The sequence below is a fragment of the Centropristis striata genome, chromosome 24 (assembly GCF_030273125.1).
Source record: "Centropristis striata isolate RG_2023a ecotype Rhode Island chromosome 24, C.striata_1.0, whole genome shotgun sequence".
In the NCBI taxonomy this organism is placed as follows: Eukaryota; Metazoa; Chordata; class Actinopteri; order Perciformes; family Serranidae; genus Centropristis; species Centropristis striata.
In genome coordinates, this window is record NC_081540.1 from 22649731 (window position 1) to 22664973 (window position 15243).

Genomic DNA, 15243 nt, shown 5'->3' on the forward strand with positions numbered 1-15243 from the left:
CGCGTGTGTTCCTGTTTGTGTGTGTGAGCCGTGAAGCCTCAGCCTTGTGGGAAACGATGGGCGAGCGTGTCCCTTTGTGGGATCTTTGAGTGCATTCAGCAGTAAAGTCTTGTGAGAGCAGCGTCTCAGTCAGAGCTGTAATAAAGTAACTCCACTGTGCTGTACAGCCGGCCATGTATTGAACCAGACTCTATTAAAAAACAGCACTTGTTTATGAGATATGGCTTTATTGGAATCCAGGAGTGATAGAGGAGAGAAGGAGAGGAGGAAGGGAATAAGCTGGGGAGTTTCCATTTCTTCCCATCTCGTCTTCTTCACCTCTTTCTTTCACCCTTTACTTCCCCTCTTCCTCTCTGTTTTACTCATCTTTCATTTCACACACTTAGACTCCAATTTACTTATCGCAATTTACTCACCAGGTTTTTGCAAAGGGATAGTAGTTCATCTTCCGTGACGTTTTGGATGTTGGCCCAGCTGTTAGAATCTGCCCCTCTTCATCAAACTAACCACCTCTTCCTATTCCATATTTTTCTTTTTACACACACGAAACAAAAAGTGTTGGATGACTTCTGCATTAATGTTATTTATTCTGGTGAAAACATTTAGATTTAAAAATCTTCCATCATCTTCATGCAGCAAATTAAACCAGTGTCGCCAAAAACTGCAGCTCCTCGAATGGCCACTTAAGCGAGTCAATTCCCATAGACCCCTATGTTAAAAATGACACACTTTACAGGAGAAATAAACATGTTTACAGCCTGGTTCAAAAACCGGTTTTGCTCTCTGTAGCTAATTTCCTCATTCCTGAAAACTTTATGAGGGTTGAATTTGACATTTTCTCAAACAGTACTGTGCAAAAGTCTTAGTCATAGGTGTTAAAAAAATGCTTTCTAAATAGATAATTTGTGTCAATTGAAAAATCTAAATCGAATCTTCAAGCAACAAATTAAACCAATACAGTGTCGCCAAAAACTGCAGTTTCTTGAATGGCCACTTGAGTGAGTCAATTCCCATAGACCCCTATGTTAAAAATGACACACCTTCTAGCAGAAATAAACGTGTTTACAGCCTGGTTCAAAAGACAGTTTTGCTCTCTGTCACTAACTTCTCCATTCCTGAAAACTTTATGGGGGTTGAATATGACATTTTCATATACAGTACTGTGTAAAAGTCTTAGGCGCAGGTGTGAAAAAAATGCTGTAAATTAAGAATGCTTTCAAAAAATAGAAATGTTTATAGTTTATTTATCAATTAACACAATACAAATGAGTGAACATAATAAAAAACTAAATCAAATCTGCAAGCAGCAAATTAAACCAATTCAATGTCGCCAAAAACTGCAGTTCCTTGAATGGCCACTTGAGCGAGTCAATTCCCATAGACCCCTATGTAAAAAATGCCATACTTTACAGCAGAAATAAACATGTTTACAGCCTGGTTCAAAAAACGGTTTTGCTCTCTGTCACTAACTTCCCCATTCCTGAAAACTTTATGAGGGTTGAATTTGACATATTCATATACAGTACTGTGCAAAAGTAAAAAAAAAATGCTGTAAAATAACAATGCACTGCACTGTATATATTAATATATGATAAGGATTAAAGTTATGCAGGATTTTGAGTGTGGCCACTTTGTGCTGTCATCACACAAGTGGCATGTTTCAACAACCAGGCTTCATGCTGCCCACCCAGCTTACCCACAATCCACTTCTTTGCCCATTTGTGGATTAGTCTGGAGTTAGACACGCCAAGATGGCGATGGCCGAGACCACCAACTCTGACTCTCATAATGGCTCTTCAGAAACCTATGGGTGACGTTATGCAGGCAGCTTATAGTCAGTTTCTGTATTTTTCTTTGTCTCTCTCTACTCCTGCTTTGACAACAAAGCCAAAGGATTAATTGATTGGTGAGAATGTTTCAAGTATTGCCCTAATCGATCAACCGTTAAAAGCAATAATGTGAAGAAATTGTCTTGGTCCAACTCCTTAGAAACATTTAAGAAAGACGAAACTTTTTAATTTTTTCATTTAATTGTGCAATAATACAATACAGTGACATGGACAGACAGGGAGTGAATATTAAACAACGACAATAATGCTACCCCTGTGTGTGTGTGTGTGTGTGTGTGTGTGTGTGTGTGTGTGTGTGTGCGCGTGCGCGTGTGCGCTTGTGTTTCAGTTATAGATCTAGCAGTTAAGTATAAATATATGATAATAAATATTATGTATCATTATTAGGCAGAGAAAGCGGTAAAATGTAAAATAATAATAAATTAAAAATATATATATATATATATATTATGTATCATTATTAGGCAGAGAAAGTGGTACTACTAAAATGTAAAATAATAATAAATAATACATTTAAAAAATTAAAAAATAAAATATATATATATATATATATATATATATTATGTATCATCATTAGGCAGAGAAAGCGGTACTACTAAAATGTAAAATAATAATAAATAATAATAAATTAAAAAATATATATAAATATTATTTATCATTATTAGGCAGAGAAAGCGGTACTACTAAAATGTAAAATAATAATAACTAATAATACATTTAAAAATATATATATATATATATATGTACACACATATCAATGACAATAATACTAATAATGATAATAACAGGAGAGAGGAGAAAAATAAGACAACAATAAAAACAAAAAAAAAACATGATCTGCTTTTTTGTGAGGATATTGGGAAGACTGATAGCAGCAAAGACAATAACAATAGTTACAATAATAATATATTCTGTATTTTTCTTTTTCTCTCTCTCCTCCTGCTTTGGCGAAAAACCTAAAGGATTAATTGATTGATGAGAATGTATCAACTATTGCCCTAATCGAGCAATAATGTGAAGAAATTTTCTTGGTCCAACTCCTCAGAAACATTTAAGAAAGACAAAACTAACAAAGTGAAACATGGCCTTTGGGCTTTTCTGACGTTTTATTGACGATAAACCGACTGAAAAAATAACTGTCCGTTTCCTGATGCATCATAGCAGAGCTTCCACCTTTAATTTCTCCCCAATATTCCGCCTTTTTCTCTTCCCTCCCTGCATCTTCCTTCCACCAATCCTCCTTTCCCTCTCTTCCCTCTCTCCCCCTGTTTCCCAGCGGGGGTCTCCGTCCATCCAGAGCCAATATGCTCTGTCTGCCGGCTTGTTAAACAGCAATCTAAAGGCAGGCTCACGCCTCGCCACTGGGAAACCAGCCACTGGAGTGCCGGCTCCAAACACACTCCCAAAATCCACACACATAAACACACATCACCAAACAGCACGCACTCTACAACAAAGGCTCCCCAGGTGGTGTCGGCCTCGCGGAGCCGCGGGGTGATTTGCTTGTGTCGGCAAAAGTTGATTATTTCATATGTGAGATGCAAAGGCCTAATAACGCATTAATTTAGTTTCCGTGCATACACACACATGCTAAAGCGTTTTTTTTTTTGCAGAGTGTGTGCAAGTGTGTGAGGGAAAGTGAGCAAGTGAGCTCCACGGGAAAGGAGGGTCAGCCGGCAGTAATGGAGGTCAGCGCTCAGGGAGATGAGAGAGAAACCAAAACACACACACACACATCCGTGCACGACGACACACACACACACACACACACACACACATACAATGCATGCACCGGGAGTGAAGAGCAAGAGTTTAGCCGGACTAGTTTATGAGTCGCAGGTCTTTCGGGATCACAAAGAGAGAATAAAAGCTTTCTGTTACACACATACACTCTAAAAAAATGACACTGGCTCAACTTCAAAAAACTGTTGTAACAATTTGCATTTATCTTTTTAAGTATTTCCAACTAAGACATTATTGAGTATTTCCCATGAGACTTTTACAGCTGAACTAACCCAATTAGTCTAGTACAACCAACATGATTTGTTTTGTCCTCTACAAGCTTAATTATGTTAAACCAACTATGTTAAATAATAAAGTATAACATTAATGGAAGGTTTTTGATCAAATCAAAGATGGCGGAAAATCCAATTTGGCCGAAAAACCCCATTGAGGATGCATTGAGCTCGGATTGGCCCAAGGGTTCCAGTGATACATCCTTTGTGAAAAACGGAATGAACGGGTCAAAAGTTAATAATCATTCAACTTTGACCTGTTGGTGGCGCTAGAGCTCTGGAGCTAGAGTTGATACACAGTATCACCACTTGAACCCAAGTAATGGGTGGTCTGCTGTTACATTATTACAATATTGGGGAATTATTACATTATCAGGACTTGGGAAATGAAGGCCACCCATTACTTGAGTTATTAACTTTTGACCCGTTCATCCGTTTTTCACAAAGGATGTATCACTGGAACCCTTGGGCCAATCTGAGCTCAATGCATCCTCAATGGGGTTTTTCGGCCATATTGGATTTTCCGCCATCTTTGATTTGATCAAAAACCTTCCATTAATGTTATACTTTATTACATTATTGGAAAAAAAGTGTATTACATTATTGGGAAATGCACTTTATTACATTAATCGGGAAGTTATTACATTATCATGTTTTATTACATTTTCAATGGACTCAAGTGCAGATTTCTATTACATTATCGGGATTATTACATTATCGGGAATTTATTACATTATCAGGTTCTACAGTCCTCCTTCCTCCCCCACTTCTCTTCCTCTCTTGATCCCGAGGTGTGAGCTACGCCAGGTGTAGAGGTGGCTGGAGTTGTATAATGTCGAGCAATTGGAGGGAGAGCAGGTGGTTTTATGAAGTGGAGATGTAGTGGCACTGCCTTGGGCCGGGAGGCTCTGTTTAAATCAGGGCACTGATGGTGCCAAAAGCCTCTCTATGGCCTATTGCCCCCCTCCTGTTTAGAATTAATCTACTCACACCCACACCGCCACCGCTCTCCCTCTAAGCTCATTCTTTAGCACCTAAATTTAAAAAGGCACCTCATCTATCTATCAGCTGCCCCCAGGGGCCAAGCCTGGATATACACCTCCTCGACCATTTGCTGTATGCGGAGCCAGCAAGAGGGAGTGTAAGTGTGTCCTTGAGCATGTGAGTGTGGAGTGTTTTAGAGAGCCGCCGCCAAGAGAGTGTGTCCGCATGTGAGAGTGAATGAGAGAGCGCGAAAGAGGCAATAGGCGATGAGGAGACCGGCTGAAGTGAGTGTTTTTAAGCAACGACTCCGAGTGCAGCTTCTGCTCTGCCGTAATGCATACACACCCTGGCCACGAGTATCAGCCCTCGCCATCATAACACTTCATCACCAACCACACATCCTTCTGCTTGCAGCTCCGCAATAACAATTACCCAACGTTGAGTCCCAACTGTTCAAACCTCTACGTCCATCTGCTGCGGAAAAAAGATGAGACAGAAAGTGCATTTTCACGTCACATGAAGCCAGAGATGGAAATTAAAAGTAGCTGAGGAAATCAAATGCATAGTAGTATGCAGCAGCAGGCTTTATTGAATACGCCCCGCTCACACATTGCTGTGTTTCAGTGGTGCAACATTTAAGCACCTCTGTGTTTTATACGTGTTAAAATATAGATGAAAAAGACTGCGTTTGTGCAGCTTTGAAGAGGGGTTCTGCAGGATTTTCTCACACAGTGGGAATACTCTGTGGACAGATGCTGTGCATGCAGATATAGTCATCATCCTACAAGTCTTAATTTATGCATCTAAATCCACCTCCAGTAGGAAGTCTTTGGAATACAGTCTAATATCGTCCATGGATAATAGATGCATGGACAGAGACAATTCTGCTTTGAAAAAACAAGCTTATACTACTTCATTAGTACAATATCTACACCAGTAGCTTCGGGCTGGAATCCTCATGCATTCCCCAAAAAATAAAAATATACTTTTCTGAGATTTTTGTCTTTGGACAAACTACAGCTGCGTTTCCGTAAAATTGAGGTGAATTCTGAAGCGAAATGTTGCATTATAGATAATGCGAATTAGAGGTTTCCTTCAACTGTTTTTTCAAAGCTGCATTAACGTACTTTGGTCAGAAGATGGCAGTGTAATGTATTGCTGTAGGCTAATCCGTCAGTAAACAATAGAAGAAGTAGAGATTGCGCAAGGGAGAGAACAACAAAATGATCGTACGCCCACTTTACGCTCACTTACTGTCATACGCTCGTTTGATAAATCTGGGCCAGTATATTTACAAAAGAAAATTAGGGTGCTTCTATACTCCCAGCCATGAAATGCAACAGTCTTATAAATATATATATATCTCTGCTAGTATTCTGTTTAAGGAATTTCACTGTCGCAGAGTGTATTTATTTCAAATGATGTTTTAATGATAAATTATGTAGCCACCATTAAAAAACAAAGCACTGCAGAGTTTTATCAACTCCAGGCATCGATACAATAGTCTAAGATCAATTCTCCGAGTCAGACGTGTGGACTTCACGATAACTCAAATTTGTGTACACGAGCTGAGAGCAGACGTGAGATCTGATCGTACCCTCCGCTCACTTCCAAATTGATAAATGCAGAGCCTTGCATAGAAATAATCGTACACCCACTTTACGCTCACTTTCTGTCGTATGCTCGTTTGATAAATGAGGGCTAGTATGTTTAGAGACGAAAATGAGGGTGCTTCTATACTCCCAGCCATGCAGTGGCGGTTCTAGACCAGTTTTACTGTGGGGGCCAAGCAGGGGCCAGTGTTTAATCAGAGGGGGACATTAAAAAAAACTGCTAAGATGATATTTAAGCATTCAAACCCTTTATTTTCGGTTATTTAAAAATCTAATTTAAGTTTATTTGGAGGATACAAATTCATTGATTGAAACAATGAGACTTACCAACAAGAACAGTTATTTTTGTACAACAAGGACATTTCTCATTTTTGTGCACAATTACCTGTTTTATATATACACAAGCTTTTATTGCACAATTCGACTATTATACAATGTACACATTCTGGGTTCCTTTTGTGTACAATGAGATATTGTTTGAACAAAAAATAGGTAAGAATTGTTCCGTCGTTCATCGTTATAAATTGATCATTTTATTATTAATTTGACACAGGGGCCACAGCAGGGGCCAAAGGCTTCATCACAGGGGCAGTGGCCCCTGGAGGCCCCTGTGTAGAACCGCCACTGCAGCCATGAAATGCGTACACGAGCTGAGAGCAGATTTGAGATCTGATCGTACCCTCCGCTCACGTCCAAATTGGTAAATGCTGAGCCTTGCATAGAAATGATCGTGCGCCCACTTTACGCTCAATTTACGCTCACTTTCTGTCGTGCGCTCGTTTGATAAATGAGGGCCAGTATGTTTAGAAAAGTAAATGAGGGTGCTTCTATACTCCCAGCCATGAAATGCAACAGTCTTCTTAGTCCCTCTTTGTCCCTGTTCCCCCCCTCTCACCCAGGAGGCCCTGATCATGGCCAGCATGGAACACCCCCACCTGGTGCGTCTGCTGGGCGTCTGCCTGAGCCCCACCATCCAGCTGGTCACCCAGCTCATGCCCCACGGCTGCCTCCTCGACTACGTGCACGAGCACAAGGACAACATCGGATCGCAGCTGCTGCTCAACTGGTGTGTCCAAATCGCCAAGGTAAGAGACTAAAATCAGGTCAGACGAGGACGGCATCTGGTGCCACTGCTGCAGTGTTTGTGTCTTACTGCACTGTATTCATTGGCAGGTGTGAGGGTTGTAATAGTATTATGGCTTTGTGTTAATGAAGCATGAGTCCCTGCATTTTTATTCCAGCCAGCATGTGACGGATGGTGACAATGTCAAGGTTTGCCAAGTCCAGTCACCCCAAACAAGCTCCAATTCCTGCAAAAACACGATATTATTTCACACTCCAAATTGACCTGTGTGACTCTTCAGTTGCATACTCAAGTTTTTCAAGGCTTTGTGGCATTGTTTTAAGATAAATGCAACATATTCAGGGCAGGCGACAGCAGTGGTAAGTTTGAATGTGTCATTTTATGAACAAATACAGTGTTTGGGTACATTGATGTTGACATTTTAGCATAAATCTCTTCCAGTTCGCCCCTGTTGATCCTAATTATCCTCACTGCTTGACACACTGATCATTTCCACAACCCTTCACAATGACACCATAGGCCGCTGACGTTGTTAAGCACCCGACAAGCCTAGTTTTCCTTGAACTCCGTCTCAGAAGCACATCAGCACGCATAACTATTTCAGGGAATGAGTGACGGCGCAAGAAATTAACGAATTAAACACCCATTCCCTGCTACACAAACAAAGTCTGCACTCCGAGTTGCCGAAACAGCCGCAAAGCTTGAAATATATTGTGTGTACTTTTGCTTACGCAAAGAACATTTGTGTTTTGTTTGCAAATTAAGTCGATGCAGCCAGACTGCTTGATAGTGTAACTGCTGGGTGAGATTTAACTTCTCTGAGTTATAACTCCAGGATGGCAGTAGTAGGGTGCTAGGCTGCTATTACATGCTGTGCAGGCAGACATCTGCTGTGATGCAGAGGCCCCCACCCCCCATCAGCTCTGGAAGCACTAGCTGCAAAAATGATCTGACAAAAGGCTGATTTACTGCTGGCACTGATCAGCCCGATAGGATTTTAGACAAGACAACAACTGTTAATATGCTACAAGACTTGATGTTGTGCTGTCCAATTTTGCTAATGTGTATTCTGAAGATGTGTGGTTCTACCCACTGAGGTTTAGGTTTCCTGCCGCTAGTGCAGCTATGCCTCCAAGACATGCTGGTGTAATTAAAATTGGAGTCAGTTATTTCACTGGTCAAGCCAAATACTCTATGTATATGGATGGAGCATCTGTGTTGCTTTACGGTGGCCAAAATGCAAAACAAACTGAGCAATTGCAATATTTTCTCAATTTAACATTAATTGTTATCATCAAGCCGTTATATCAACCAGACTTGGTCTCTGCCAGTGTTGTTGGGACATGGTCTAAAATGTAAATAAAACAGATGGGATAATGCATCTTGATGAGATTAAATGAGATGAGATTCAACTTTATTGTCATTGAACAGAGTAACAAGTACTAGGACAACAAAATGACCATCAACCCGTCCAAACATATATGTAACACACAGTCACATTAGACTACTATTCAAATAAAGCCAGCAGCTGGATTTTGCACCCTCGGTCAGTATTAGTAGTGTGTGTACAGGCAAACAAACAAACAACAACAACCACAACAATGATGAGCGTATGTAAGAGGCATTATTAAAATACTCAGATGTCCAATCTACAATCCAGAAGATCATTAAAACATTCAGAGAATCTGGAGAAACTCTTCACGTAAGGAGCAAAGCTGAAAACAAAGTAAAGGAAAGGCAGAAGCAAGGAAACAGAATAAAGCAGACAAGAGGGGTCAAGAAAACCTCGGAATTTTACCTCGAAAATCAGGATTTATGTCCTATTTTCAAAGCAAAAGTCAACAATGTTATTTGAATACCAACTTCTGGCATTTACATGCATTTATTTATCTTTTTAAAGTTGCCTAACCAAGAAGTTTGTTGGCCTAACCTTAGAGAAGTGGTTTTGTTGATAAACTCGTAAGGAAACTGTGGCCCTTTAAGTAAACGTAACAACTTTTTTTCATCAAGTAGCCATTGAATGGGCTGATAACGACCTTCTAAACCTGCCAGTAGGTCAGGTCTGATAACCGCTGATAACGCCCATTCAATCGTCTAATAACATTCGAAGCGGGTAGCTTGAAATGGAGTTTGCCTCAATGTCACATCTCTGGTCTCTCTTTCTTCATCTATACAAGAAAGTACTGTAGCGAGCAATGGAGAGCGAGCTGTACCCAGCATGCCGTTTGGCTGTGTTAATAGGGGTCCCCTCTACACAGCATGTACCCAATGTACTACTATTAATTACGTCCCGTAGATCTCAGGACTTGCAATGACACTGCGTTTCCTTGGGTCCTCAGCCGAGTATGAAGTCAACCAAGGACAGACATAAATGGACAGAAGTTGGGCTTTTTTCATCACAACAAAGCCATTTTTAACCATTTTTACATGGTTTTGCCCAAATCTGTTGGTCTCTTTGTTTTTTTTTTTGAGATAGCTGGTCAGAGAAGAGTGATCAAAAGTGTTTTTATGATTCATTTTTCCTCCATGCTGTATAATAAATTTAGCTACTTTTAGATTCTGTTATACCAGATGTCAGTGTGTTGCCATTAGCTTGCTTACAAACTGGAGTGCTGCCATGAAAACTCAGAAATTGCATGTTCATAAAACACCCGCTGGGCTATTCTTCAGATAATTTCTTCTTTCTAAAGGACTCGCTTATCAGCCAAACTGCTAGAATTGATTCATATTGGTCATCGTTGAAGGAAAATATATTTTCCTTTTACATTTATCTGAGTCAGGAATGAGAGCTTTGCTTTTGGGGTGGGGGTTAGTGTGGAAGGTCTTAACCCTTTATTCACCCATGATGGATGATTCCCAAGAGCTTGAGGAGCAGGTTACTTAAGCAGGTACTTATTGCCATAATTGGATTCGATTTCACCTGTGGCAGCGGGGGGAACTGTCAGTTTCTCAGAGGTTCTATAAGTGAGGAAGAGCAGAAGAGATTATTCAGATCCGTCCTCGACCCATCTGGCACTGTGACATTCAGTTACGTATTAGTTTGACTGTGATTGATTGCAACAAGTGCAATGTCTTTATCTGGAGTGTGGATGAAGGTGCTTGACTTACTCATTGATTGATTGATTGGAAAATCGTAGACTGATTTGTTTTTATTGAGTGAATCAGTGAATCAATTCAGTGGAATCAATAGGGTTTCTTATGGTCTTACCAGCCTCTGAATGACTCATTCTTTCCATTATTGCTCCCATTTCTGTCAATAATACCTAAAAGCTGACTGAGCGCGAGTTAGACCCTGGAGCTCAATGACAGGTCATGGTTTGTATATCGAGCCACATCACTTAGGATTACATGTGTAATGTCTTTTTTAAAGGCTTCATTTGTTTTAACTCGTATCAACTAGGTATGTTCTGGTCTGCAGCAATATTCAAGAGCAATATCTGTCTCTTTAGCTGCTAAATGCTCCACTATGTCACCCATTTCAAGTGTTTCCTGAATGTTCAGTGGCTGTTGTCAGGCTCAGAAGATGCTTGCTCCACACTGTAAAAAAAATCTCTTGTTTTTATGGTAAAAAAAAATGGCAGCTGTGGTTGCCAGAACTTTACCGTAATAAATACGGTAGAACTTTTTTAAATATTACGGTAAAAAGATATTTGCACTGCTGATTTCACATTTAAGATTGCCATTTTATTCCATATTTTAACGTATAAATAAAAAGTTTTTCCATCAAAAGAAACGCTGTTCTGCCATATAAGAAAATACAAGAAAATACTTTATAAATGCTGCATATATTAAAGATTTTACCCTTAAATATTACAGTATATTTTTGTTAGAGATATGGTGTTTAGTACATTTAACAGTTAGAAAAAAGTATTTTTTACAAAAGATAAAGGCAAAAATTACAGTGATGCTTCTATATATATTACAGTATATTTTTGTTACACACAAGGTGCCAGTGTATTTAACAGTGGAGTAATGTATTTTTAAAAAAATCATTTTACGGTCTTTTTCTGTCATGGTTTAGCAGTTTTTTACTGTAAAATCTACAGACATTTTTTACAGTTTTACATTTTTACATTAGTATTTCAGATGGTCGTTGTCAGTGTCCAGTAGCGGTTCTGTAAGGTTTTGTTTCAGTTTACTTAGATTTGTGCGCCAAAACTATGTGTTTATGTTTAGGAAATAAAAAGTACATGGTTAGGTTTAGTAAGAAAATATTCAATTCCAGTTAACCCTTTGACGCACAACATATGGACCCCCCTTCTAATCCACAACATGGGTCAAAAATGACCTGCATTCATTTCTCGTTATTTCCTGCTGGCTGTGTGTTTCTTTGCTCGATCTTTTTAAAATAATTTATTCCATGATTGAATAGTCCAAGTATTATTTTAATATCTTTTTTATTACAACAGATCATTATATCCATTTTTCCTTTCATACTTTATGAAGAAAAATATTTTTTGTATTATTACATCAAGATTTAAAATTAAATGACCTAATACTGTAATGATAATAATTTGTACTGTACTTATACTGAATACTTGGACTAATAAATGATAAAATACATTTATTTCAAAGATGTATAATAGAAACACTCAGCCATACATGAAATAACATTGAAAATGGATATGGGTCATTTTTGACACATGTTGTGCATTAGAAAAAGGGTTTTTATTCAAAAAGTAAGAAAAGAAAACAAAAAATTAGGATCTATGATGATCAAAAACAAGTTGATTGAGGAAAAACCTGGAATACTGAATGATGAAATTAATTTATTGCAAAGATATAGAAAATAAAAACTCAGTCGGGTCACTTTAGACCCATGTTGTGCATCAAAGAGTTAATAAAATTCACTATATTGGCTACGATATTTATAATGAGAGAATGTTTCTTTTAGCCTGTCAAGGGATATGAACTGGATGTAAGAAGCCATAGCCTGGAGACTATTTGTTCCACAAGTTGTTTGTGGTCACCAATTGTTTTTGCATCTGAGTGCAAATGAAACTATCTGAACCAAACAAGTATAATTATCAATTTATAATACATATTAATTATTGTACAAAATCCCATGGCAATCCATCCAATCGTTGTTGAGATATGTCAATCTAGACCTAATCTGTAGAAATAGATAGTTGCATATGAATGAGGAATCTGTAGGTAATGGGACAAGGTATAATGGATATCAAATGCATTCTGGTTTCCATTTGTAGTCCTTTTGTAGTTCTGACCAATCACATTTGAGCAGGCTTTGGTTGAATGTAGGAAAACAGTCTCAGTGAAGTAGTTAATCTGATTTAAACAATGACCAGTGATAGGAAGAGGAAGTCTTGGCCTTGATATCAGTTCTTTGTTATCCAGATATCTGCTGGCTCCACCAGAAGTATTGGCCATGGCCCCAAGAGGCTTAATAGTCCAAAGATCAATAGCCAATGGGTTTCAAGATTGGTCTGGACCAAAATGGTGTAGACGCCATTCAGCCAAACCTTGAGCAGTGTTTTCTGGCAGGAAATGCTCATGGATACATTTGAGTAAATTTGATTCCACTCCCTGCTGATACTCATGTGGTACAGGCATGTGTTTCCTTGAGCTCAATGGGTCGACCTTAATGCTCAAAGCATTAAAGCCAGGTTGCTTTATTCTTCTCACTTGTATTAGCCTCTTGGATCCTCCTCGCAGGTCCTCCATCACATAGCCCAAAGATATTTTTTAAGCCAGAAAAGACAGACATTCTCTGCGGTGTGTCCATGAGCATTAATGTGTATTTCCATTCATGTGTGCGTCTTTGTGTCTTGGAGTGTGTCTGAGCACATGCTCGTGTGTGTTTGGGCATGTGAGCCGAATAAATAACTCTGAGCCCTATTCTCTGAGTGATCTTTGCACTCTCAAGGTAATGATGGGGAACCTGTCCTCCAGGAGAAACAGCATCCTGAAGACACACAATTTTCTAGCAGAGGAGAATAATTTCCCTTGGTCTTCAGTTAGTTTTGAAAAAGGTGTTGTTGAGGTAGAGGACAGAGGAGAGGAAGGGAGGGGGGTTAAATAACAGACATTTGAGAGTGGGAACAAAAGATCTTTGTGCCATACTGAGGGCCATAGGACAGAGTGGATGCATGTCTCAAGAGGGCCATGTACTGTCTTTTAATACCAGAAGTAGATGTATTTGTTCGTAAAGGAAGAAGCTGGAGCCAGCAACCACGTAGCTTGGGTTAGCATAAAGACTGGACAAACTACAGCTGTGTTTCCAAGCAAAATGTTGCATAAAAGATAATGCGAATTAGAGGTTGCCAACAACTGGTTTAGAGCAAATAAACAAAGCTACATTAACATACTTTGGTCAGAAGATGGCAGTGTAATGTATTGCTGTAGGCTAATCTGTCAGTAAACAGGAGAAGAAATAGAGATTGCGCGAGTGGAAAAACAACAAAAAGAGGTTGCTAATCCGACAACAACAAGTCTTCAAGACTGGAAACAAATGGAAACAGCCTAGCTTTGTCCGAAGAGAACAAAATTCTTCTGCCAATACTTCTAAAGCCGATGTTGTTACCTTGGACTAGCTGTTTCCTATTGTTTCAAGTCTTAATGCTAAGCTAGGCTAATTGGTTGCTGGCTCCATCCTAAGATTGAAGGGCAGACATAAGAGTGGTAGCAATTTTCTCATTTAGCTTTTGGCAAGACATTTTCCCAAGTTTTCAAACTATTCCTCTATGTAAAAGAAGCCATGCCATAGTTAAGATTACAATAACTCAATATTAAAAGTCAGGAATTCAGCAATTAAAAATACATTTTAAACCACAAACCATTGTTCCTCTTCTACAGTAACACTTGTCCTGCATGTTATAGATCTCTAATGACCTGATTTAGCCCCAACTGGTGAGGATCTAGTTAGCGCTCCCTCAAAATGAAGCCATAACATCTTGATCGCCCCCTGGTGGCTGGTTGCAGTAGCGCCACAAAGCTCGCCCAAAAGATGAGAAATGGGCAGAACTTAAAAAATCAAAGTCCACATTAAATACATTTCTCCCAAACATGGTTTCTTTAATTTTAGGTGTTCAAAGGGATTATTTTCTTAATACGTTTGGTTTGAATTAGTTATTTGATGTTATAAAACAGGGGTTTAATGTAATGTTTAAAATATACTTTATTATCAAGAAGAGAAATATTCATTCTACTAAGTAATTCTTTTGTTTCTAGTGCCAATAAATTAACATTTTCAGTGACTGTAAACACAGAGAACCCCTCTCCTTTTCATGATCACCGCTCTCCAGATGAATCAAAGAATGTAAACATCATTACTTTGCTGTTCATAATTGCACTCCATATCCTCCCATTCAGTAGCAACACGAGGGAAGCCTTCCAATCATCACTCCACAGTATATCACAAAGTGAATGAAAGAGTGTCAACACAATTACTTTGGGATGTATAACCGAGGCACGGCATGGGCCTGATAATGTTCCACACAATGAAGTGGAGTGTCTGCTGTGAAATGTAAAACCCATGATTCCAAATAAGTTGGGATTTGAAAATCCAATGTGAACAATATTCAATTCAATATGTTACAAAGACAAGATTTTTAAACATTTGTCTTCTATAAATATATAAAGTCTTACTGAATTTGTGTCTTTAACTTTGTGTCTAAACTTTTCTGGATTTGAGGTTGGAGTGCAGTAAGGGAGTATATTGGCATGAATCTGGCGATACC

The 15243-nt window shown here is 38.9% G+C and overlaps 1 protein-coding gene across 3 annotated transcripts in view; it reads left to right on the forward strand.

Moving 5' to 3' along the window:
* Window positions 1–15243, forward strand: part of LOC131962694 (receptor tyrosine-protein kinase erbB-4-like) — a 429169-nt gene that overhangs the window by 355632 nt on the left and 58294 nt on the right. For 2 of the 3 annotated variants that reach the window (XM_059327691.1, XM_059327690.1), the window contains exon 20: window positions 7362–7547. In XM_059327691.1, coding sequence (XP_059183674.1) covers window positions 7362–7547 — 186 coding nt within the window. The remainder of the gene's footprint in view (window positions 1–7361; window positions 7548–15243) is intronic. The other variant, XM_059327689.1, reaches the window with a different exon arrangement.